This window comes from Eucyclogobius newberryi, unplaced genomic scaffold, assembly GCF_026437365.1.
Source record: "Eucyclogobius newberryi isolate DKJ021-1_F unplaced genomic scaffold, fEucNew1.0.hap1 SCAF_19, whole genome shotgun sequence".
Taxonomy (NCBI): Eukaryota; Metazoa; Chordata; class Actinopteri; order Gobiiformes; family Gobiidae; genus Eucyclogobius; species Eucyclogobius newberryi.
The window spans coordinates 7,005,608-7,031,039 of NW_027315823.1; the positions used below are offsets into that span (position 1 = coordinate 7,005,608).

At 44.6% G+C, this 25,432-nt stretch overlaps 1 protein-coding gene across 1 annotated transcript in view; it reads right to left on the reverse strand.

The window, feature by feature from the left end:
* Nucleotides 1-25,432, reverse strand: part of kif21b (kinesin family member 21B) — an 85,187-nt gene that overhangs the window by 31,252 nt on the left and 28,503 nt on the right. The window contains exons 2-23 of the mRNA XM_072451534.1: nt 23,851-24,073; nt 22,922-23,104; nt 22,701-22,850; nt 21,992-22,120; nt 21,260-21,508; nt 20,405-20,520; nt 19,769-19,964; nt 15,352-15,674; nt 13,429-13,626; nt 10,647-10,824; nt 10,350-10,500; nt 9,191-9,379; nt 8,874-9,073; nt 7,770-7,877; nt 6,346-6,659; nt 4,882-5,065; nt 4,518-4,721; nt 4,335-4,436; nt 2,256-2,421; nt 1,861-1,921; nt 1,695-1,752; nt 772-1,025 (exon numbers count right to left, since the gene is read on the reverse strand). Coding sequence (XP_072307635.1) covers nt 772-1,025; nt 1,695-1,752; nt 1,861-1,921; nt 2,256-2,421; nt 4,335-4,436; nt 4,518-4,721; nt 4,882-5,065; nt 6,346-6,659; nt 7,770-7,877; nt 8,874-9,073; nt 9,191-9,379; nt 10,350-10,500; nt 10,647-10,824; nt 13,429-13,626; nt 15,352-15,674; nt 19,769-19,964; nt 20,405-20,520; nt 21,260-21,508; nt 21,992-22,120; nt 22,701-22,850; nt 22,922-23,104; nt 23,851-24,073 — 3,936 coding nt within the window. The remainder of the gene's footprint in view (nt 1-771; nt 1,026-1,694; nt 1,753-1,860; nt 1,922-2,255; nt 2,422-4,334; nt 4,437-4,517; nt 4,722-4,881; nt 5,066-6,345; nt 6,660-7,769; nt 7,878-8,873; nt 9,074-9,190; nt 9,380-10,349; nt 10,501-10,646; nt 10,825-13,428; nt 13,627-15,351; nt 15,675-19,768; nt 19,965-20,404; nt 20,521-21,259; nt 21,509-21,991; nt 22,121-22,700; nt 22,851-22,921; nt 23,105-23,850; nt 24,074-25,432) is intronic.

A 25,432-nucleotide genomic window follows, 5' to 3' on the forward strand; every position in this document is an offset into this window, starting at 1 on the left:
CGTCTGACACATTTATAACTCAATTGAATGTTCTTTTTTAAAGCTGAGAGCGAGTGTCTAATGTCAGTGATGCATTGCGTTTCCCTGCAGCGCTCCGTAACCCGCCGGAGTCGAGCCAGAGGCGGAGGTGGGCGGCACGCGCAAACAAACTGCAAATACAACTTTTGACGAGACGTATCGGGCTTTTCGTCTCATATTTACTGTTTATTCATCGCGCACGTTGTAAAACACTGCATTTCCAAAGCCTCCTCACAACACGAGACCATAAAGAAGGAGAGAGTCAAGTTTAAGGGCGCGATAAGCAACTTTTCTGACGCTCGTTTCTGCGTCTATCTCCATGGAGACAAGAAGATGACATAATCAGGCCACGTTACAAGTCAGATCTGTCAGAGGCGACGCCAGAATGAAAACACAGGGAATTTAATATATGCCAGATACGTTTGTTACTATAAAACTATTATAAAGATGATTGTTGTTGAATTTTAATAAATGTTATACTCAAAAAAAACAGGAAAAAAAACAAAAAACAGTGGCATTATTAAATCAAAATGTCAAAAAACAATAAACTATGTCAGATTTTTATAAATAATCCACTTTATTCGTAAATATTCTCAATCTAAAAGCATATTTTAACCTTTATTTAGCTGACTGTGTGTTTAAAAAATCGGAACGTAAAGTGGAAAAAGTAGTTTGACTAATCGGGAAACCTTTTGTGTCGGCCGTGTTTAATGCCCCAGTGCGGAACATTCCCGCTGCCGCTGCACGACTTACAAAGTGTGTCCGCGCACGGGCAGGCTGAGGGTTCTGGACGCTCTGTCCCGCTGCAGTGGCTCTCGCAGGGACAGGCCGAAGCTCGCCGCGTCCTCCTGGATGTCGGTCAGCGAGGCCAGGGACTTGGTGATGTACTGCGCTTTGCTGCTGCCGCTGCTGCTGGTACTGCTACTGCTACTGCCGCCGCCGTCCACCGTGGGACCCAAGTACTCGGCGGAGACGGCCTTGATCTGCACCGAGAGGCGGGGCTCCGACTGCAAATGCAAATACGTGAAATGAACAGTCTTTTTCTGACGAATATTGCATCACATCATCATTACGAGTAAAGTCGAGTATTTTCGCCCCTGTATTTGTACTTTTACTTAAGTATCACAGGGACACTAGTGACGTAAAATACCTAAATATTTGACTCGAGTAGAGTACATTTTAAACATGTTCAGCAGCATAAACACTGGAGAGACTAATACAAGAATCTAAAGCAGTGTTTAAAAATGGGCTTACACTGCCCCCTGGTGGATGGAGTTAAACATGTCTTTAGGGTTGTCAAAAAACTAAATAAATACCCAATTACTAAAGCTGAATGCAAAGAAAATTTATAAAAAGGACACATTTGGACCGTTCCTGAACAGTTTAAAATGATCTCGATGCATATTGTACTGTACATCATCATTACATTGAGTATTTTTGCCCCTGTATCTGTACTTTTACTTAAGTATCACGTGAACAGCAGCAGAAACAATGGAGAGACTAATACAGGGATCTAAATCAGTGTTTAAAAATAGGCTTACACTGCCCCCTGGTGGATGGAGTCATACATGTCGGTTTGCAGTTGCACATTTGATCAACTCTCTCATAGGATTTGTACTCGGGAAATGCACAGTACTCTCAGAAGTTTGAGGTAAAAGTTTGAGCCGGGGACAAACCTGCATGACCTTCAGCTTGAAATCGTCTTGACTGTTGGACTCTTTCATTTGGGACACACTGCGGACAGACAGAGCGAGGGAGGTCAGAGCGGAGCGCGGAGACCCCACCCGTGTAACCGTGGTGACGCAGTGTGGATATTGTGGCACATGTATGAGGAGAGAGTACCTGCAGTCTGAGGCCTGGCTGACCTCGGAGGGCTCGTCGTCCGTGCTCACGTAGCCGTTCTCTGGGACACAAACAAACACGGCAGAATAAAAGAGAGTCTTAAACTGATGATCTGCACTAAAGGTTCTGCCCCGTGTCCAGTCCTGGTCCTGGTCCTGGTCCTGGTCCTGGTCCTGGTCGGGTCTTGGTCCAGCCCTGGTTCGGTCCTGGTTCGGTCCCGGTCCGGTCCTGTTCCAATCCCGGTCCGGTCCGGGTCCAGTCCCGGTCCGGGTCCGGTCCCGGTCCGGGTCCGGTCCCGGTCCGGGTCCGGTCCCGGTCCAGTCCTATTCCAATCCTGATCGGGTTCTGGTCCAGTCCTGATCGAGTCCTGGTCCGGTCCTGGTCCTGGTCCTTACCCTGTGTTACGTTGTGTATGAGCGCCTGTAGTTCTGGGATACACTCGGCCTTCTCTCGGAGCGCATCGAGGATCATGTGATTCTGAGAAGAGCCAATCACGTCGGTCTGTCTGAGCTGCCCCTCCAAGAGGCGGACCTGAGACTCTCTCTGCGCCACCTGCAAACTCTGCACACACACGGACACACACACGGACACACACGGACACACACGGACACACACACGGACACACACACACACGGACACACACACACGGACACACACGGACACACACGGACACACACACACACGGACACACGGACACACACGGACACACACACACACAGACACACACACACACGGACATGGACACACACATGGACACACACATGGACACACACATGGACACACACATGGACACACACATGGACACACACATGGACACACACATGGACATTTAGAGGTGTTACAAGTGTGCTTGAGCCACATTAACCAATAATAAATGTGTGTTAATAAACCAACTTCAAAATGTTGCAGAGAGCATCAATAAACTGCTTATGAAACTATTTCCAAATAAATAACTATTGCTTATACAAGGCCTTCTTTTACTAAGTGTTACCAATAAAACTGCAGCACTTGTGTGAAAAATAATGATAATGATTGATCTTCATGTCCTCTTCTGCAGTCTAATGTAATATAAACCGGTGGCGACGGGTCTAGTCTCCGGTCTGGAGAGACGGGAGATGGCGGAGGAGAGTGGATCGGTGGTCGAAGACGTTCTGGACGGCGTGGAGGGGCAGCCTTTTCTGGCTGCATGTGCCCGGAAACGTAAAAAGTCCCTTAGCTCGTCCGAGGGTTCTGGGAATGAGCAGCAGGATGAGGCTGAAGCTATTGATATCCGGAGTGAGAGCAGAGACTGTAAGGTGATCATAAAGCTTGCACAGGATAGTGCATCCTTTAAGGAGTGGAATTCAGTGGCATTGTCAAAGAGCCTAACTGTAGCTGTGGGAGTGATCAAGAGTGCGAGTGTCCTTAGAGATGGCTCGCTGCTGGTCGTGTGCAAGGACGCGGCTCAGCAACGGAAGGCGATTGGAACTAAACGTCTGGGTGGAAAGGACATTCTTGTGCTGAAAGAAACACGGTCAGAGGAGTTATCATAGGTGTCCCTACGGCGACGTCTGTGGATGAAGTTAAGGAGAATTTGACGGGAGCTACGGTGGTGGACGCTAGGCGGTTGAAGGGGACCCGGTCTGGGGTAAGATGTGACAGCTTGTCTGTAATGGTAACACTTGAAGGGAGGTGCCTGCCTAGTAAGGTGTTCATTGGGTTCATGTGCCATGACGTTAGGCCATATGTTCCACCGCCCCTGCGTTGCTTTAAGTGCCAGCGCTTTGGGCATATTGCAGCGGTCTGTAGAGGGAGGCAAAGATGTGGTAAATGTGCAGGAGACCACGAGTATGGGAAGTGTGACGTGGGAGCAAAACTGAAGTGCTGTAACTGTGGGGAAGAACATAGCTCTGCCTACGGGGGATGCAGGTTTAGCAAAAGAGCTGCTGAGGTGCAGAAAATAAAGGTCTCTCAAGGTATATCCTATGCAGATGCAGTCAAGAAAGTTTCAAGTAACGAGTTTAGAGTAAATACAGAGAGGAGCCAGCGCTGCTCCCAGCCAGGGCGAAATGAGAAAGGCCAGCGTGGCTCCCAAGAAGTGTGAAGGTTTCAAGAGTGGAGGTCCCAAGTGTGCAGGTTCCAGAATTAATGAGAATACCCTGGTTGTGGATAGAGAGGATTTTGTACTCTTTATGGTGGATGTTGTAAACAGTGCTGCTCAGACTCAAAGCAGAACTGAAAGGATCAGGATCATTGCTAAAGCTGCAGGGAGATTCCTTGGAACAAAGGAGCTTGATTGGGCAGATATAGAAAACAGGCTAAAGGCGCTAAATGGGAGTTGGAGTGATGGGGGTCTGCTTTTGGGGAGTCAGGGTGATGGGAGATGGGGGTGGGGGTGGTATGGCCAACCGCCATAAAACAACAACAACAACGGCACAAACACATGATCTAACAAAAGGAGATAAAAGGTTATTTTTTTCATCTTTAAAGTGAACCTTTTCTATGGATGCTTTGAGGAAGTGGTCCAGCAGGTGGCGCGCTTCAGCCAGAGAACAGGAGCTGATGACCACAGACGTGTCCACTGAGTCCAGCTCATCCTGAAGAGAAAAACAAACGACAGCGGGTTTCATATTTAGCGTTTACGTGTGCGCTTGATTACGAGCAGGTTCATCTCGCACTTTGGTCTCCTCGATCTGGACGATCGTGGCCTGGCAGTCGGACAAGCTGTCGTTTATGTAGTCGATGTTGGCGTTCAGGACCTCCATGTCTTCACCTATTTCCTGCAGGAGGCGGTCTTCAGCCTCTGGCCCTTCCCCCTCCGCCATCAGCACCTCCCTTTTATGGGAAAGAGCTTCCTGTTGGGAGATGAGCTCCTCTCGCTTCTGTCAACACAACGGCACAAAAGCAGAGTTATAAATACTTTAAGGGCTGATCTTTAAGTCTCTGTGAAGTTTACGGTGTCCCATATGAACTGACACAACAACAACAGACCCTTTAGCTGCAGTAGTTCTTGTGAGCGGTGCGTTTCAAATGTTTTGGTACCTTTATGAGCCGGTCCATGTCGGCCTCCACGTTGGCGATGGTCATCCTCTGCATCACGATGTCCCTGATCCGGCGCTCCAGCGTCTGCCACTTCTGTCGGGCCGTTTTGGAGGAGGAGCTGGCTCTGTGGGCGGGGCCGAGGTGAGGGAAGAGGGCGGGTTTACGGGCCAACTTCCTCCTGCTGCTGCAGAGAGAGAAGACCACGTCAGAAGAGTGCATTTCACTCATTTCACTCAAACATACTTCACATAAGGACTTTTTTAAAATTTGACTTGTTTAGTTTTAACATTTTGGTGTGTGTCTGTGCAGCAGTGACATAAGCAGAGGTAATTTTGTAATTGTTACCTGGCAACCATACTGTTACATACCGGTAATCTACAGAATAGTTCTTACTTGACGGATAAACAGAAGAGACACCACTTTTGAACGATTAAACTGACAGAAAAATGTGTTTCTTGAGCTTAAATTGTCGCTGCATTTTGGATGGAATTCGATCTTTCAAGAATGCAGTACTTTCAGCTTTTTTCAGCTTCTTCCCCCTCGACCTTCCGTCACAAACTGCCACTTGACTGATATGAAACTTTGATAAATATGTACCACTAATATTGATGCATTGAAATAAGTCATAATTTAAAAATCTGTCATGAGCGATTTAAAACGCAACTTAATAAATCTACTGAATAATTTAGTTTCAACCAATTTGGTGTACTTTTACAGTACTTTTACAGTACCTTTACAGTACTTTTACAGTACCTTCACGATAAACTCTGCTAAGGAAAACACACAGATGAATCATTTACAAGACAAAAGTCGTCTACACTGTTTAATTTGAAATGGTTTTAAATCTGTTAACTTTACACACTAAACTCAACATAAACACATTTTTGTTTACATTTAACGATTAAACTATCAATTATGGAACTAACTGTCAACTAATTTAGTCTTTTATTAATCATGATCTGCTCTATACACAGATTCCAATATAGGGAAGTCACGATCCAATTTTAGAATTACGATTACTGTGAGAAAAAACATCGAGATTAAACATTTATTCACGATTATTGAGGCTTTGACTAAACAACAGTGAAATCTCTCATTTTCTTTCATTTTAAATTGTCTAACATGTTTTTATTCCTCAGGTTTGTGAGCAGCTTTACGTCATTTTACTTTCTGAAAGACAAAAGAAAGTTAAATGTGACAAAAACAGCCAGATAAAAAAGCTATTTATAGCGAGGTCAATTTTCTAGATTGAACTTCTAAAATTATCCCAATTATAATTTTTTTGGTCATTATATTGTGACCTGAATAATCACGATTGTCGATGAAATATTACAAGTGTAAATATAACTAAATATACCCTGTTTTTATGTGGGTTCTTTCACTCAATCCCTGTGCACAGAGCAAAGAGGCTCCCACAAACGCTAACGACTCTGCCACGTCACACGAAGCGGAGGCGTGACCTACCCGATGACCTTCGTCCCGTCCATGCCGCCCTCGCTCTCGGCCAGGTAGCCCCCGTACACGATGTTCCTGTTGTTCCAGTGCCGGACCAGGCCGCTGACCGACGCCCTCCCGCGGTCGGGCTCCGACGACGGGGTGGAGGCGGACAGCTCGGCCCCGGAGTCCGGAGAGGCGTGCGACCAGCGCTGGCCCACCCGCCCGGCCGTGCGGTCAGACATGGGCTTGGCCAGTCTCCGCAGGGCGCTCACCTCCTGGGTCTTCCTCCGCAGCACCAGCTCCTGCTGCCGCTTCTGGGACTCCAGCGATCGGATCTGGTACTGGAGCGGGACAAGGGCTCGTTAGTGTCTCAACAGGAGCGATTAGAGGTTATAAGGGCTGGAACAAACACGGAATTTACAACAGGACAATTAGTCGAAACGTCGCGATTTTCTGAAACATTGTTCATAGGAGAACCTTTTTCTATGATTTGTGGGTCATGTTTTAATGGTAAAATTCAGTTTTTAACACGTCCTTCTTCATGTCGACCAGCTCCCCCTACAGTTACCTTGACCTTCTTCATGTCGACCAGCTCCCCCTACAGTTACCTTGACCTTCTTCATGTCGACCAGCTCCCCCTACAGTTACCTTGACCTTCTTCATGTCGACCAGGTCCCCCTACAGTTACCTTGACCTTCTTCATGTCGACCAGCTCCCCCTACAGTTACCTTGACCTTCTTCATGTCGACCAGCTCCCCCTACAGTTACCTTGACCTTCTTCATGTCGACCAGCTCCCCCTACAGTTACCTTGGCCTTCTTCATGTCGACCAGGTCCCCCTACAGTTACCTTGGCCTTCTTCATGTCGACCAGGTCCCCCTACAGTTACGATTGTTTGAAACGTTGTTCAGATTACTTCTTTTGAAGCTTTTTCTATGATTTTTGGTTCATGTTTTAATTGTAAAATTCTGTTTTTAACACGTCCAGGAGCATCAGCCTTTGAGAGAAGAATGAACTCTGAACTTCTGAACTAAACTCTAATCAAGAACCTGTTTGTAGAGGTCTAAACTACAGGGTCATCAGGCGCTATACAGAAGAAGACAGGAAATAAAGTGATTTTGATTTGCTTGCAAGAAATACTGCTGCACTCGTTAATTGTGCCAGTTTAAGTCAGTAAGTAAGTTAGTAAGTAGTAAATAAGTAAGTACGTACATAAGTAGGAACATACTGAGTGCAGGCTTTGAATGAGTCTGATCATTTGACTAAAAGTTTAATAACTATGCAGATTTTTTGCAGAATAGCATACTTTTTATGCACAGTATATTCTGTGTGGAAAAACTCAATACTTCTGGACTAAAAACAATACTTTTATTAAGCAAAAAGTCACAGCCAAACCAGCCACAAATACAGGAAACGACTGAGATAAATGATGTTGCAAGTGCCATGTCTAACCTCTTGGCGGCGCTGTTCCTTCTTGAGCTGTGCAATTTCCCTGTTCCTTTTGGCGTCCACCATTTTCCTCTTCTGCTGCTCCTCCTTCATCTGCTTCATCAGCGCCACCTGCAGGACAAGCACAGACAAACATGAAAATGAGTGATACGATACAAGCGATACAGAGGTCATGACACATGTTCTACAGGCTCAACATCGACAGAGAGGGATTTTTAGCGCTTTCATAGTTTGAGTCAACATCCCAACTTTGAGCAAACTAAACAAAAAAACACTTTAGCCTTCTTCATGTCGACCAGCTCTGCCTATTGGTAACTTGGCCTTCCTCGTGTCAGTGAGCTCGTTACCGTGGCCTTCTTCATGTCGACCAGCTCCCTTTATTGTTACCTTGGCCTTTTTCATGTCGACCAGCTCCCCCTACAGTTACCTTGGCCTTTCTCCTGTCCACCAGCTCCCCCTGCAGTTACCTTGGTCTTTCTAATGTCCACCAGCTCCCCCTGCAGTTACCTTGGCCTGTTTCATGTCGACCAGCTCCCCCTACAGTTACCTTGGCCTTCTTCATGTCGACCAGCTCCCCCTGCAGTTACCTTGGCCTTTTTCATGTCAACCAGCTCCCCCTATTGTTACCTTGGCCTGTTTCATGTCGACCAGCTCCCCCTGCAGTTACCTTGGCCTTCTTCATGTCGACCAGCTCCCCCTGCAGTTACCTTGGCCTTTCTCATGTCCACCAGCTCCCCCTACAGTTACCTTGGCCTTCTTCATGTCGACCAGCTCCCCCTGCAGTTACCTTGGCCTTTTTCATGTCAACCAGCTCCCCCTGCAGTTACCTTGGCCTTTCTCATGTCCACCAGCTCCCCCTGCAGTTACCTTGGCTTGTTTCATGTCGACCAGCTCCCCCTACAGTTACCTTGGCCTGTTTCATGTCGATCAGCTCCCCCTGCAGTTACCTTGGCCTTTCTCATGTCCACCAGCTCCCCCTATTGTTACCTTGGCCTGTTTCATGTCGACCAGCTCCCCCTGCAGTTACCTTGGCCTTTCTCATGTCAACCAGCTCCCCCTGCAGTTACCTTGGCCTGTTTCATGTCAACCAGCTCCCACTACAGTTACCTTGGCCTTCTTCATGTCGACCAGCTCCCCCTGCAGCTTCTTGAGCTCTCTCTCGTAGCGGCTCTGGTTCTTCAGGAGGCGCGCGTGCTCCTTCTGCGCGGCCTGCAGTTTCTGGAGGTCGCGGTTCATTTCCTTGAGTCGTTTCTCGTACTCATGCTTCACCTTGCTGGCCTTATCCTCCGTGTAGTTCTCCATCGACACTGAGGACAACACAAGCGCCACATTCAGCCCGAGATGTTCGATCGTTCACACGTTCTGATGTCTGCAATCGTCTCTCTGCTGCGTTTGGCTAAAGCGACGTATCGGCGTGGACTCACTGAGGTTGTGCAGCACGCGGTCCCGCTCCAGCTGAGTGTCCCTGATCTTGTTCTGGAGCATGATCAGCTTCTCCTCGTACTGAAGCCTCAGCATCAGGAGCCTCCTCTGGCTGTTCTCCAGCTCGTCGATCAGACGCTGCTTTATCTCCATCTCACAGGTCAGCTCGGCCAAGTCCGCCTGCAAGTCCCCTGCCACCACACACATGTCCAGCCATTACACAAAGCTATTTACAACAATGTGCACGCTTAATAAAATCTATATCAATATGGCCCATAGTCATTATTTCATTTTTGATATTCCAAAGGCTGCTCAGCACTTGTTTTGGCCTATTGAAGTTATATGTTAGCTATCAGTTTGGGTAACGAGATGAGAAAGACTTAAAGTGCCTATAACAGGATTTTATGATTTTGACTGTATTTGTTGTGTTTATACCTGTTGTACATATAAATGATAGTTTTACACCAATCGAGCAGGTATTTGTGGAGAAAACGTCAAAAAATATGTAGAAAATGACAGGAAGTGACATCACGCCAGGGACTCATTTCAAAAGTTTATGCAGAATTTACACAAAGAAACAACTTTTTGACTCTCTAAACAGTAATTCAACTAAATAAAGTCGCTCTCATATATTTTTATTTGTCAAATAAAAAAATGGGACATTAGAAGAACTTTTTCCCAGTGTGATGTCATCAATCATAAACAGGAAGTGAAATTATAAACCTGAAAAAATTCTGTGATAACATTTTTAGCTTTTTTAGCCAAATTCAAAATATATTTATCTGAACTGCATTTTAGTTCAATGCGTCAACCGAACCTGTAGGGGGCGCTTTAAATTTGCAACACTTTGACGTCCTTTACACACAGGATCTTACAGAGTCTAGACGCTTTTAGAGAAATCCTTTCAATAAGTCGTATGTTTGTTACTACTGGTCCTGGAGCGAACATCTTTTCAGGACAACTTGGAAAACCGCGAATTTCGGGCACAATCTCTGTCCGTTTCCCTTGACAACCAAGAGGGAATCAGCCAAAATCATCCGAAGCGCACTCGCAATCACGACGCCGTAAATGTGAAACCACTCTGCCACTGCCCTCGCCGCGCGTTTAGGTTTCTAAGTATCCGCATCACGGCGCTACAGACGAACAAAGAACAGACCGTACCTTTGTCGTCAGAGTCCGAGTCAGAGTCCACGCAGCTCTCGTCGCTGTCGAAGTCTTCCTCCTCTCTCCCCTCCTCTTCCTCCTCGCCCTCCTCCCCCTCGTCCTCGCCCTCCTCGCAGCCGCTCTCCTCCTGCAGAGGCGACATCGGGTCCTGGAACACAACGAGGCCAACTGAGAACACGCCAACGTTATGACCTCTCCTGAACTGTTTTATCTCGTCCACAACAGTTTTATCTCGTCCACAACAGTTTTATTTCTTCCACAACAGTTTTATCTCGTCAAGAACGGTACCGGTACCTCCGCGTAGTCGTCCGAGTCGATCTCGCCGTTTTCGCCGTTGTCGCCATTCTCTCCGTTTTGTCCGTTCTCCTCTGCGCCGTGGCCGTTCTCTCCGTTCTGACCGTTCTCTCCGTTCTGTCCGTTTTCCTGAGTGTGGAGCTTCACGCGCTTCTTCAAACCCTTTTCGATCTCCGGACTGCGACAAAACACACAAAAAGTACAAGTTTCAATATCTCTTTTGCCCTATTTAATTTGTGTTTTCAGTTTATCTGTTTTGTTTTACTTCTTTTGTTTGTCGCTACTGTTTTCGATTGTATTGAACGTCTAAGCGCTAACTTTGCGAAGCGCCAACTTTGCGAAGCGCTGATAAGTTCACAACTTGCAAACACACCACATCAGAAGCGGGACTAAACAGGGACAAAACCCGGACAATCTGGATCAGACTAGGATCAAACCAGGATCAAATCATTTCTTAATAAAATGTGTTGTTTTGGCTAATAAATCTGTCATTTTGTGTACTTTTAAGTCGATAAAATGATGAAGTAACTTGCTGAGGTGGAGAGCATTAAACAGTAGTGGACACAGAGATAATTACACACTCGTACAAGTGCAAACACAGAGGACCAGGCCAATCTGTGACAAGGAACATGGAATATTGTCCTGCAGAGGTCAACCAGCAGATGGCGCCATTCTCTTACAAATACGTGCAGGAGAGTAACTTGGGTGTATAACAATACAGTCTCACAAGTAAAATAAAAAATGTAAGTCTATAAAATATTACTGAAAAGCATAAGTCTGCACAGTTCTAACTCCTCCCTTTGACCAATCAGAGCCCAGGAGAGAATAAATGGGGAAAACTGACTTACATTGAGCTTAAAGTGCCCCCAACAGGTCGTACGACTCGTTGGAACAATTGTAATATTCATGTACAATTACTGTCGTATTCACATGCAATAATGTCACATTCATGTGCATATAACTGATGTAAATAGAGTGTTTATTTTACCATTATTATTTGTATTATCTTGTCTTACGCTAGCTGTTTTTATTTTATCTTTATTTTTCCCCTCCATTCCTTATTAGGAAATGAGAGGTTTTGTCTATAGGAGTTTTCGTTTATAAGAGTTTTGTTTATAAGAGTTCTTCTATTAAGAGTGTTTTTTAAACTTCCTATAAATTATCTGTCCTTTTCCTCTGTATCTATATCTATCTGTATCTACCTGCGTTGCAACAATTAAATTTCCCCATGTGTGGACAATAGAGGAATATCTTATCTTAACTAAAATACAGTTAAGATAAATATATTTAGAATTTTGCTAAAAAAAAATGATAAAAATGTTATCACAGAATAGCAAATTTTCTGGGTTTATAATTTCACTTCCTGTTTGTAATTGATGACATCGCACTAGGAAATTACCCAGCAAACACTGGGCCAAAACTCATCTAATGTTAAAAAAAAAATATTTGACAAATAAGAATATATGAGAGCGACTTTATTTGTTGAATTCATGTTTAGAGAGTCAAAAAACTTGTTTCTTTGCGTAAATTCTGCATAAACTTTGACTGGAATGAATAGAATTTTCTACAGATTTTCCAACATTTTCTATCAAACTATCATTTTAAACCATCATTAATGAAGTCCAGATTGGAACATCTTAAAAATCTACCATACGTCCCTTTAAACATGGACACATTTACTCGACACAGGGACATTTGGGACGTTTTAGAGTCTGGATATTTCCCTGAGATGCTCTTTTTGTCTTCTTTTTTATGTCGCTTTTCTCTCTTCGGTTTCATTCCGTTAGTTTGTGCTTGAATTTAAAATAAAAATCTCTGGAAAGAAGTGGAAATGTCTTAAAAACGGTGTCCAGATGACGACCTTCGGATGAGGGATAGTATCGAAATCAAGTGTGAAATGTTTGTAGGTCGACACAAAGGTCATTAGAGCCCGGCGACACAAAGGTCATTAGAGCCCGTCGACACATCTGGAGCCAGTTACTACTTTAACTTTTTCTTTTTTTTTACAACCAATTTTAAAAGGTCCCTTTTCCAGCCTTCCTGCTCAGATAAGCCTAATGAGCCCGTTAAACCCTGACCCGGGGCACGGGGCAGGGACCAGATCCAGACCGACCCGGACCCAAACCAGCTCTGCCCAGAACGACTGGGATTAAAGGCTAGGGGGCGCCAACAGTTAACACCCTCCCGTCAGTAACTCCTTCACATTAGGACAAGAAAGCTTGAACGACTCAGATTAAAAGAAAGAAAAAAAGTTGTCACTTGGGGAGGGTTTAAACCTGCTTAAATCTCATATTCAATTTATTTATTTTTTTTGCCCCATGTCTATTTTATTGTACTTTTAAGGTATTTTAATAATTGCATTGTTACTGAATCTACAAACATTATAAGTGTTTAATATAAATTCACCACTCGTTCATTCGACAAACTTTTATACCCTGTTTATCAGACCAGTAAAAGAAATAAAAGTACTGTATTTTCTGGACTATAAGTCGCACTGGAGTATAAGTCGCACCAGCCAAAAAAATGCATAATAGAGAAGAAAAAAACATATATAAGTTGGACTGGAGTATGAAATGCAGTTGAAAGTGTGAAAATAACAAATGATATCACATATAATTCGTTCATATAAGTATAAGTAAATAAATATAAGTATAAGTCACATCCTGGCCAACACTATGAAAAAAGGTGCTACTTATAGTCCGGAAAATACGGTAATAATAATCATAAAATGTGTCAATAATAAAAGGAAAGACTTTGTCATACTCTTTGTGAGTAAAAGTACCTCATCCTCCTCTGCCGCCGCTCCTTTTTCTTGAGCCGTTCGATGTCCAGTTTGGCCCGGCGAATCACGTCGCTGGTCTCGGTCTCCATGCCGACGGAGCCGGGGGCGGGGCCGGGGGAGAACGGGGCGCGGGCGGAGAGGCGGGCCAGCTGCCGACGCAACGACTCGTTCATGGCCTCGCTCTCCAGGAGCTTCGACCTGAGGAGAGGGACATACGTCAAAGAAAAGAGCTCCTCCCTTTAACCCGGATGCCCCACCCTTCAACCTGGATGCCCTTCCCCCTGGACACTATGAGCCTGGAGTGGTCAGCGGGGGCACGATGTCACTTTGACTCGAGTATTTTACATGAATACATTGTTTTATCTGATCGTTTCTTTTGCAGTTTCCTCTCTGGATAAATATGAATGTTCATTTTATTTGTGTTTATTAAGTCATTACAAACTAGAAGGATTTATGCATGTGATTATAGTGATGTTTCAGGGAGTTAGTACAAGCTACGAGTCACTACACGCCACTTAAACTACCCACATCCACCTTTTCCGATTAAAATAGAATATTCTTGACTCGAAAAGGGACAAAACTGAAAAGACAGTGGACTAAACCGGACGCTTGGTTTGTTTCTTTTTCGTTGGATTTCTATTTTTGTCAGCCGTTCCCTCTCTCTGCTCTTGAAAATGGGAATATCGGCTTTCACAGTTGTCAAAAGTATCAAAAATCTGATGCTGCAACTCCAATCCTCCAAAACCACATACTCGTTTGAAGTATCGATAATACTGAAAAACAAACCTGGACAGTTTGATCAGAAACCGTTTAAAACCACATGTAAGAAAGTACTATATTTTTTGTGTGGAAAACGATTGTCTACAAAAAGAGTGTTTGTTTGTTTGCTTGTCATCATTGTCGAGTATTAAGCCTCCTTAGCATCAAAAATAAGTGAAATTTGAGCATCTTAATGTTTATTACTTAGGAAATGCTCAATCTCAAGTGTTGCAACATTCAGTGCATTCAAAGAACCACAGTTACATCCGTTAGTCACAGTTCTGCAACGTGTCATTTTAGTTCATCCAGTTTCAAGTTATTTATCTTGTTTTTATGGTGTAAAGTTTACGTAAAGCTCTTGAACTGTACGTTGCAACACAGGAATTTCCCAGGAAGGTTCTCTTATCTTAAATAAATAATAATAACACAAATGAAGCCTGCGTAAATTCAGCCTGGAAGACCTAACTCCACCCATCTACGTCAAGGCCACCTGCTCCCCAGCTCAACCAACGCACCCAGTCCGGGCGTCGGCCACCATGGAAGGACCCCTCTCCCCAGCGGCATCATCGCACTCAAGCGGCGTCCGTCTGAGAGAGTCAGATCCCTCACTTCACCATGGGCTCTTCCAGGTTTCTGCGCTCATCCCAAAGAGGTTATGCAGTTTTTCCCGGTCAAGAAGGAGGGTGGAAGGACAGGGGACGTCTGCATCATGGCCCTCGCACCTGTTCCTCATCCCCAATCAACGCTCTCAAGTGACTCCTCCCCGCTCCCAATCAGCGCCCAGGCGGTGGCATTTAAGCCCTCAGGCAGATGGCTCGGCCGCTCAAACCGTACTGCGACCCACCACCTCCCCTGCTCCTCCTCTGCATTCCCCTCATCCTCTACCTTCTCTTAACATCTACCATCACCAGTCTCCAGGCTCCGGGGGGAGACATCTAATACAAATAGATCATGGAGTGCCCATGATCGCAACGTCTTCCGCCGGGGTCTGAGCGCCAAATAACCCACGTAATAAAGCTTGCTAAACAGTCCTTTCTCGTCGTCTCTGCGTCTCTCCAGGGTGAAATGAGTTTCATGCCGTTCTTTTTTCCCCCCCAACGATCAAAGTCGCTTTACACTTCCGCGCGTTAGTCGAAGGTTTGTCCAGAAGGTTCTCGCGCTCACCTCAGCTCTTCCACTTCCCTGATGTAGTTCTGGACGAGCGCTCCGATCTCCTCGCCGCCGCCTACAAAAGCACAAGTCACGGTCAGACATGCCCCAAAACCCCGCCGGTGTCTGGGCCGCCGCCGCCGCTTACCGGACTTGGCGAGCAGGTGGCCCACTTGGTTGGCGAGCAGTTGGGTCACGCGGCCGTTCAGGTGGTCGATGGTCTCCTGCATGGCTTTGACGCGGAGGCGCAGCGTGTCGTTCTCGCGCTGGAGCATGGCGTTCTCCTGGAAGAGGTCGCTGAAGCCCTCGGAGCCCTCCTCGCACGCCACACGCTTGCCCTGGGGGCACACGCACAAGGACGCTGAGCTCGAGCGTGTTTTTTACATGACGATGACAGATACGTTGTACTCCTCGACCTATAGTGTTGACATATTACTGTTAGTCGCAAATACGGCTGAACGATTTGTGGCGAAATATCGAATTGCAATTGTTTGTCGATGCGATTGGATTAGCACTTTTTAACGTTTTGATGGAAAATTCTGTTCAGAGTTCACATTTTATCCGTGCCCAGGAGCAGGAACATGTGAAAGAACTAGCTTATAGACGTTAGCGAGACAAGATATTTTGTCATTTGCACTGGATATTGTTGCTTAAATTATTGCAGACGATGCGATTTGATAATTCTGACCATTGTGATGGCGATATACAGTGTCCAGCAGTTCGACTCGGAAAGAAAGTGCAGCAGCAACAACAACAACAACTGCGCTTTCAAAGTCTTGGAAGGAAAACGCTTGAGATTAAAAGGTCATGTGTTCTGAGCTCACTTTAAGTTGCATCATGTTATTGTGGCGAAAAGAACACGACGGGATTAAACAGCTTTACGTTTGTTGCACAGTTTGTTCTCGGTTTATTCATCACTGTTTAGAGAAGGGAAAATGGCGTTTTTTCTTATTATTCTTATTTTACAGATCTCAAGCATTAGAAGAGGCGTCTAATCCTGCCTTTCGCACAAACCTGGACTGCTCTGTGTTTTTATCAGTGTGTGTTGTGTTTGTCAGTGTGTTGTGTTGTGTTGCTCCTGGGTGATTCACGTGTGAGACATTGTGTTGTTTAAACTGCAAACAAACTCTCCATTCAGCCACAGTCACGGCACAAACATTCTCTCCTGCAGAAGGTTCCGGCGCATTGGCACAACTCATGTTCATGTAAAGGAGAAGAACGAGCGCGTGTCATTAAACCACCAAACACAACAACACAACACACGAGTCGACTGAAGACATGCAGAGCTTCATTTGATCAAGTATCAATACAAAAAACAACATAAATAGGACAAAATACTACCTTTCCTATATAAGATAAGTGGTGTGTAAGACCACATGGTAACAAAGTGTGTTGAAAATGACTGGCTGTTGTCTCAAAAGGCATTATTTTTGTATTATAATTTCAGTATCGAAATTGGTATCAAATATGGACATTATTCCTCATTCTTATATCCTGATAGTATTGTGAAAATACTACAAATGAGGCGGTCAAAACTATGAAGTATCTCTGTTTAACTGACCCGAACTGCATTCACGAGACGACACCAGCACAGAAATTCAAGTAAACACCAGTATTTATACAGGAAAGTACAAGGAAACTGTGTATTTAACACATTCTGCTGCCGTGCCACATGAATCCTTATAATACAAATATCAGTCGACTGAGACGTTATTGCCCGATGAAACGATTACAGCCCTAAACCACGCTCGGCCGGCCGGGTCAAGCGTTTTGCTCGACGGCACCGGACACCAAAGCACAAGCATCGTCCATCTAACGGTCCCTCTGCTCCATAAACGAGCCCTGGACGCCGTGTTTATCGATCCACGCGGCGCATAATGCTAACACGTGCTAACAAAGCGCTGAGGCGGCGTGGACTCAGCTCGTCCGACAGGTCCTGCAGCTTCAGACGCACAAACGGTGTCATTATAATCGGGTTGAGCGCACGAGCAGGTCTCTGGTTGTTCACAATGGGACTCTGCACTTTTAGCCTGGGAATCATCCTCTGCACCATCTTAACCCGCGTCTCTGTCAACACTCGTTATGATTATTTCTACATGTCTTTAAACGTGCACAAAGAGGCAATAAACTAGTCCCTCAACTAACAAACTAACCCTTTTTTTCCATTTTGTTTTATTACCGTATTTTTGGGAGTATAAGTCGCACCATCCAAAAACGCATAATAGAGAAGAAAAAAAACATAAGTCGCACTGGAGTATGAAATGCTGTTGCAAGTGTAAAATAACAAATAATATCACTTGTACTTATGCTCCGGAGCGACTTATATTTATACTATATACTTATACTTATAAGTCGCACCCAGGCCAAAACTATGAAAAAAGGTGCAACTTATAGTCCGGAAAATACAGTAGTCATACAATCGTTTCAATTGCACATTGAGATCATCTAAATAATTTTTTTTATAAATTAAGGTTTAATTAAATATGACAAGTAACTTACTTGGCAACGTATTGAAAAAAAAAAAAATCATAAATAGTGTATTATTTTTGAACATTTTGATTTAGTATATATATATATATATATATATATATATATATATATATATATATATATATATATATATATATATATTTTTTTTTTTTTTTAGTGTATTTGTGTTGTAGAGTCTGTATACTCCATTTAATTATTATGAGGAAAATAATAATAAAACAGTAAGTCTCCATAGAGATATATTGCTTTGTATGAAATGTTCCACAGTATGGCATTTAACTCATTAAATGTATTCAATGACTGTTTTTATAGTTCAAAAATAGCGTGGAAACCGTTCACGCTTTCAGGACGCAGGGCTGTGGAACATTCAACTACATCTCCATGGAGACGAGCAGGTGGTAAAGTTCCACAGTGCACCTTTAAATACTGGAGCACGAGTCTTGATAGAATACTCATGTTGTGCTATAGAAGTAACACTAATAAGCTTCCAGGTAAACTCTTCCCCCTCGTCATTCCACAGTCTGAGTCATCGACGTGTGTCAATCATTTGTTCAAGTTTCATTCTATTTTCATTATTTAAACAGCAGGAAACGGGTAATTTCAATAAAATCAAGTTAAATATAGTTCACAAAGATAAAGAAGTGTAAATATCTTTCACCAAACACATGAAATATCACACTAAAGTCGTCTGACCTCGATGTTTCTCTGCACAGAACTTTTTACTCACGTTTATTACCAGTTAAATATTGTTGTTTTTATGAACATGGAACTCTTACAGCCTTGTATTCCAGGATCTCCATCTGCAGCCGCGCCACCTCCGCCTCCTCTCTCCCTCCTCCTCTTCCTCCCACCCTCTTCATCTTCAACCGCGCCACCTCCGTCTCCTCCCTCTCTTCACTCCCTCTCTTACTCCCTCTTTTCCTCCCTCTTTTCCTCCCTCTCTCCCTCCTCACCCCCCCTCTCTTACAGCCTTGTACTCCAGGATTTCCATCTTCAGCCGCGCCACCTCCTCTCTCCTCCCCTCTCTCCCTCCCTCTCTCCCTCCCTCTCTTCATCCCTCCCTCTCTTCCTCCCCCTCTCTTACAGCCTTCTATTCCAGGATCTCCATCTGCAACCGCGCCTCCTCTCTTCCCTCCCTCTCTTCACTCCCTCTCTTCACTCCCTCTCTTTACTCCCTCTCTTCCCTCCCTCTCTCCCCTTCCTCTCTTCCCTCCCTCTCTCCCTCCCTCTCTTCATCCCTCCCTCTCTTCCTCCCCCTCTCTTACAGCCTTCTATTCCAGGATCTCCATCTGCAACCGCGCCTCCTCTCTTCACTCCCTCTCTTCACTCCCTCTCTTCACTCCCTCTCTTCACTCCCTCTCTTCACTCCCTCTCTTTACTCCCTCTCTTTACTCCCTCTCTTTACTCCCTCTCTTTACTCCCTCTCTTTACTCCCTCTCTTTACTCCCTCTCTTTACTCCCTCTCTTTACTCCCTCTCTTTACTCCCTCTCTTTACTCCCTCTCTTCACTCCCTCTCTTCACTCCCTCTCTTCACTCCCTCTCTTACTCCCTCTTTTCCTCCCTCTCTCCCTCCTCACCCCCCCTCTCTTACAGCCTTGTACTCCAGGATCTCCATCTGCAGCCGCGCCACCTCCTCTCTCCTCCCTTCTCTCCCTCCCTCTCTCCCTCCCTCTCTTCATCCCTCCCTCTCTTCCTCCCTCTCTCTTACAGCCTTGTATTCCAGGATCTCCATCTGCAACCGCGCCTCCTCTCTTCCCTCCCTCTCTTCCCTCCCGCTCTTCCCTCCCTCTCTTCCTTCCCTCTCTTCCCTCCCTCTCTTCACTCCCTCTCTTCACTCCCTCTCTTCACTCCCTCTCTTCACTCCCTCTCTTCACTCCCTCTCTTACTCCCTCTTACTCCCTCTCTTACTCCCCCTCTCCCTCCTCACCCCCCCTCTCTTACAGCCTTGTACTCCAGGATCTCCATCTGCAGCCGCGCCACCTCCGCCCGCAGTGAGTTGATCTGCTGACTCGTCTTGTCCTGGTTCACCACCACTTTGTTCTTGATGTTTCGGGCTCTGTTGGCGTATTTCAGAGTGTTCAGAGTCTCCATGAAGTCGCGGTCGGACGGACTCACACACGCGATCATCACCGTGCGGCTGCAAACCAGGACAGAGCACACAATTACACACGCATCCTCCAGGTTTTATTTTTCATTTATACATTTTTTCATTTATACATTTTCTCCTTTATTTATTTTTTCATTTATTTATTTTTTTCATTTATTTATTTTTTCATTTATTTATTTTTTCATTTATATATTTTTAATTTTTTTTATTTTGAGTATTTGCTGCATAAACTAGAACAAATTAAATTATAATTAGAGATTTGAGAAACTAAAATAACCAATTTGCGCAATCTGTTCTCCAAAAATAAATTATAAATAACTTTTCTGTCATGCACAAACAACTGAAAAAATAAGTTAAAAAATAAAATATTAAAATAAAATAAGCTAAAATTAAATTAAATTTAAATAAATAATGTATTCCTGATGCTGATCCTAATAAATAAAGTGTCAGGTGGTGGGTTCAGCACAGACCTGTTTCCTCCGAGTGAGTCCTGCAGCAGTCGTGTGAGTTTGGAGTCTCTGTAGGGAACGTGCGCCGCCTTCTTCATCTGATCTCCCAAAGCGCTGATCACGTTCCCCAGAGCCAGCTAAAACACAAAGAAAAACACTATTTACAACTTTGAGGACACGTGTGACACATTATCTGCATCGTCATTGGCTCTTTGTTCTGGCATCTCATGTTTTAGAACTTAAAACAATTCATCTACAAAAACACACATTGCTTTATGTCTGCGGTACGTTCCCACTGACATAAAGAACACAATATTATATCACTTTGTTCGTTATTTTCACGCTGACAACCACAAGAGGGCGCTCTAGGCTCTAAGCGACGCAGAAGAAGAATCTGCACTTCCTCTTCCTCTGGAGTTTGTGGAGTTGTTTAGAAGTGACACAGAGGAAGAAGAATTCAATGGATTTAGTGATTTGGGGTAAAACTGATGCTTTGGTAAACTTGTTAGCATGTTCTTTATGCTATAGTTATCTGAATAACTGTTAATATGTGACGTTAACATACCAGACACTTACTTTTGGCTGGTGCAACTTATACTCCGGAAAATACGGTAAATGTGACAAAAACAGCCAGTTACAATTTTTCACATTTAGGTCTATTTTTTGGGCTGTATTTTGAACTAAAAATACTTTATTTAACATAGTCAGTTATTATTTTTGGGTTCTTATGATTATATTGTGACCTGAATATTCACAATTATCGATGAAACTGATCATCGGATCCTTCGCCTCGTCGCCTGATATTGTAGATAAGACACGTTTAATGCCACAGTGCGGAATATTCTGGGCCAATAGCTATAACCGGAGCGTACGGACCAGTCCACAGTTGATGGAGATGCCCTCCCTGGCCCGCTCGCCCGTGGCCCCCGTCCTCTTCAGCCGCTCGGATCCCGCCAGGTCCACGAAATGAAACTTGGCCATCAGCGTCTCGTACTCGGGCTGCGCGAGAGAGGAGTCCACGCCGTTCACCACTCCGTTCTCCGCCGCGTTCTCCACAGCGTTCTCCACGGCGTTCTCCACGGCGTTCTCCACAGTGTTCTCCGCCGAGTTCTCCTCGGAGCCGCTCTGTCGGGAACGTGAGAAAATGTGTAAAATGAGTTAAAAAGTACAAACTACAATTAAAGTAAGAGGGGTCGTCTGCTAAGTGGAAGGACAGTAAACAGTAAGTAAAAGTATGATTTATGAAAACTACTAATAAATAAAGTTAACTGAATAGTACATACAGTTCAGATTATATTCATAGTATTTTTTTTGTGTAGCTCGAGTCAAAGCCCAAGAAGAAATGTACTTAAAAATACTTGATAAATACATGAATCTAGGATGTTTAAAAACACAATTAATACAATTACTATGACTATGTACTATGACCGTGTACTTCACCTGTGTTGGATATATTCTCATCTGGAAACAGGGTAGATGGTACTTTACATGCAGTAGTCAGAGTACTATGACCGTGTACTATACCTGTGTTGGATATATTCTCATCTGGAAACAGGGTAGATGGTACTTTACATGCAGTATTCAGAGTACTATGACCGTGTACTTTACCTGTGTGGGACATATCCTCATCTGGCACAGGTGGATGGTGAAGATGGCGTGGGACCTGGAGCTCGAGGCGTTCATCTGGGTGCTCGCCGTGGTCCGAGAGAGAGCGCCCAACTTCAGACACTGCAGCAACTGGAGCGACAAGAGGCAGAAGACACATGAGAACGTCCACCTGGTTTAGTCCCGGCTTAGTCCCGGTTTAGTCCCGGTTTAGTCCCGGTTTAGTCCCGGTTTAGTCCCGGTTTAGTCCCGGTTTAGTCCCGGTTTAGTCCCGGTTCAGTCCTGGTTTAGTTCTGGTTTAGTCCCTGTCTAGTCCTGGTTTAGTCCTGGTTTAGTCCTGGTTTAGTCCTGGTTTAGTCCTGGTTTAGTCCCGGTTTAGTCCCGGTTTAGTCCTGGTTTAGTCCCGTTTTAGTCCTGGTTTAGCCCATGTTTAGCCCTGCTCCAGTTCTGGTTTAGTCCTGCGTTTGTCCGGGTTTAGTCCTGGTTTAGTCCTGGTTTAGTCCCGGTTTAGTCCTGGTTTAGTCCTGGTTTAGTCCCGTTTTAGTCCTGGTTTAGCCCATGTTTAGCCCTGCTCCAGTTCTGGTTTAGTCCTGCGTTTGTCCTGGTTTAGTCCTGGTTTAGTCCTGGTTTAGTCCTGGTTTAGTCCTGGTTTAGTCCTGGTTTAGTCCCGGTTTAGTCCCGCTCCAGTCCCGCTCCAGTCCCGCTCCAGTACCTCCTCCTCCGAGTGCACGAGCCTGGACGTGAGCCCACTGGTGTAGATGCCGCCGCTTCCGTCCTCGTGGATCTTGATGTTGGACTTTCGGTTCCTGGATTCTAAGTCTCTGGATCCGTCGAACAGGTCCAGGATCTCCTCGTTGTACAACTGTAAAACACCAAGCCTCCTTTTCACCTGCGCTTTTGACAGTGTTTTCCATCGTTAATCTTTTAGTTTACCTCTAAGAACTGTGCGGAGACCTTAAACTCCGGCGGTGGAAGCCCCGCCTCCTGCGCCTTCTCCCGCCGGGTCTGGACCCCCTGGAACAGCTGGTGCACGGCCCGCGGGATGATGCCCTTCTCCGGGGGGCTCGGGTTCATGTCGAAGCCCGTGCCCATGGTGTAGGTCTTCCCTGAACCCGTCTGGAACACACGGAATGAGGAGGAACCGTCAATTATAAGCCGTTTTTTAAATATAAACCCAACGATAACCATTTTACTACTAATATTGGAGATGAGACAAACAGATTTCTGGAGTTATCAGACTATTCAAAAGTCATGTAACAGTTAAATCTAATGTAGGTGTTTGATTTCTCTCTGATTGTTCACAACTGTAAAGGTTTTAACGAGGAAAATGGTGTCAAAAAAAGAGCATACTAATGTGTAAAATGAAGTTTTAAAAATAAAACAGGTTCTCTTTTCCTGACCATGTATTTAAATGTACTCACTATGTTTAAATACATGTACATTTATTAAACTCATGCTGTGCTTTTATCTGCGTTGTAGTTGTGATCTACGACACCCATAGGTCGTTATTTTACATTTTAAACACTTTACAATGTTTTCTAAATCAAAACCTGGCTAAAGTAGTGGTCGTTTCCTTCTCCAGAGCTCAAACTGCTCAAAATGCTCAAAATAAACCTTCCCCAGACTTGTTTTGATCATGTCTGGGCATTTATTTTCATGTACCTTTGTTTCGAGATCCTATTTTTAGCCTCACTCCTCAGCGCGACTCAACGATTAGTGGCTTTCGGCTTCAGTTAGACAGAATTTTGAGGACTTTTCACCATTCAGCAGATGTAAGACAGACCATAGACTATAGAGGATCTGTCAGTGCATGTTTGGGTCGACCCTAAACCAAGATGGCTGCTCGGACCCCCGCCGGTTACCTGTCCGTAGGCGAAGACGGTGGCGTTGTAGCCGTCGAAGCAGCCCTCGATGAGCCGGTCCACGCAGTGCTGGTAGACCTGCTCCTGCTCCGAGTCCAGGTCGAACACAAAGTCGAAGGTGAAGGCTTTGTCTTTACCCAGCAGCACCTGGGGCTCGCCGGGGGTCACCAGCGTGCACACGTGACAGCCCTCCAGCTTCTCTTTGGCCATCTGAGGACGGACCCTGGAGCGCACGGGGAGAAGACACGGATCAGGGACGTTTCATGAGAGTCACAGTCCAATGTCAAAGTTCAACATGAGCACGAAATCATTTTAGATAAGAGTTTAGGAAGCTGATGGTGCTGATTATTGAAGTCATATTACCGCATTTTCCGGACTATAAGTCTTTTTCATAGTTTTGGACGGGGTGCAACTTATAGCCCGAGCGACTTATGTGTGATATTATTTGTTATTTTCACACTGACAACCACAAGAGGGCGCTCTAGGCTCTAAGTGACGCAGAAGAAGAATCTGCACTTCCTCTACCTCTGGAGTTTGTGGAGTTGTTTAGAAGTGACACAGAGGAAGAAGAATTCAATGGATTTAGTGATTTGTGGGTAATACTGATGCTTTGGTAAACTTGTTAGCATGTTCGACTTATATGTTTTTTTCTTCACTATTATGCCTTTTTTGGCTGGTGCGACTTATAGTCCAGAAAATACGGTATAAAGGATTCTGCTTTGAAAACTGGTTCATAACTGGGTAATCCCAATGACGATGTTCAGATGATTTTACCAGACAGTGTGACCACAATCAGAGATGTAACAATTTTGCATTTGGAAATTTGCTAAATTACAAAACCGAGTGAAATGTCTATAAATCAAACTATTTAAAATATCTCAAAAAAGGGAGAGAAATGTTGAGTGTGTAATGTGAGTATAAAGTGAAAATAAGTTATATTTCTGCACTTTTTTGGTTCATTTTAAGGTCCAGTCACATTTTGTGCCTAACTAGAGCCATAGTTTTTACTCAAATCAATGTCATTTGTGAGAATTATAATTCTTACATGTTATTCTATGGTTAAATAGTGCCATTCAGGTACAATTACTGACAACCAGGTATCGTCCAAGTACTGGTTAAACGTATTAAAGACGGGCATTTCCTCCATTGCTTGTAATAAACACATGATGAACACAAATAAAAGCCCGGCCCGGCTCGTTCGCACACGGAAACAACACGGCGCACGACAGGCTCATTACAACAACACAATTTATGTTTCATTTCTTACACATCCCTCGAAGCTACTCATCTCACACTTACATAGAACATAAATGAGAAATGCCCTTATCTAAAGCCAACAAACACACTTTACACAGTTTACACAGCGATATCATGAAGTGTAAAACTGATTCATTGTCAAAGTCAAATTGTGAAAGTGAAAAATTCCAACCCCGAGGACTCAAAACACAAGAGAGTCTTTGTGGCGTTTCCTATTTGAGAAACGAAGCGGAAAACTTTTAATCTCTGGCATAAAGAAATGTACAGTTCAGAGTGAGACGGAACGAGCTGCGGAGGCAAAGGTTAATCCTGGATAATTCTGCAC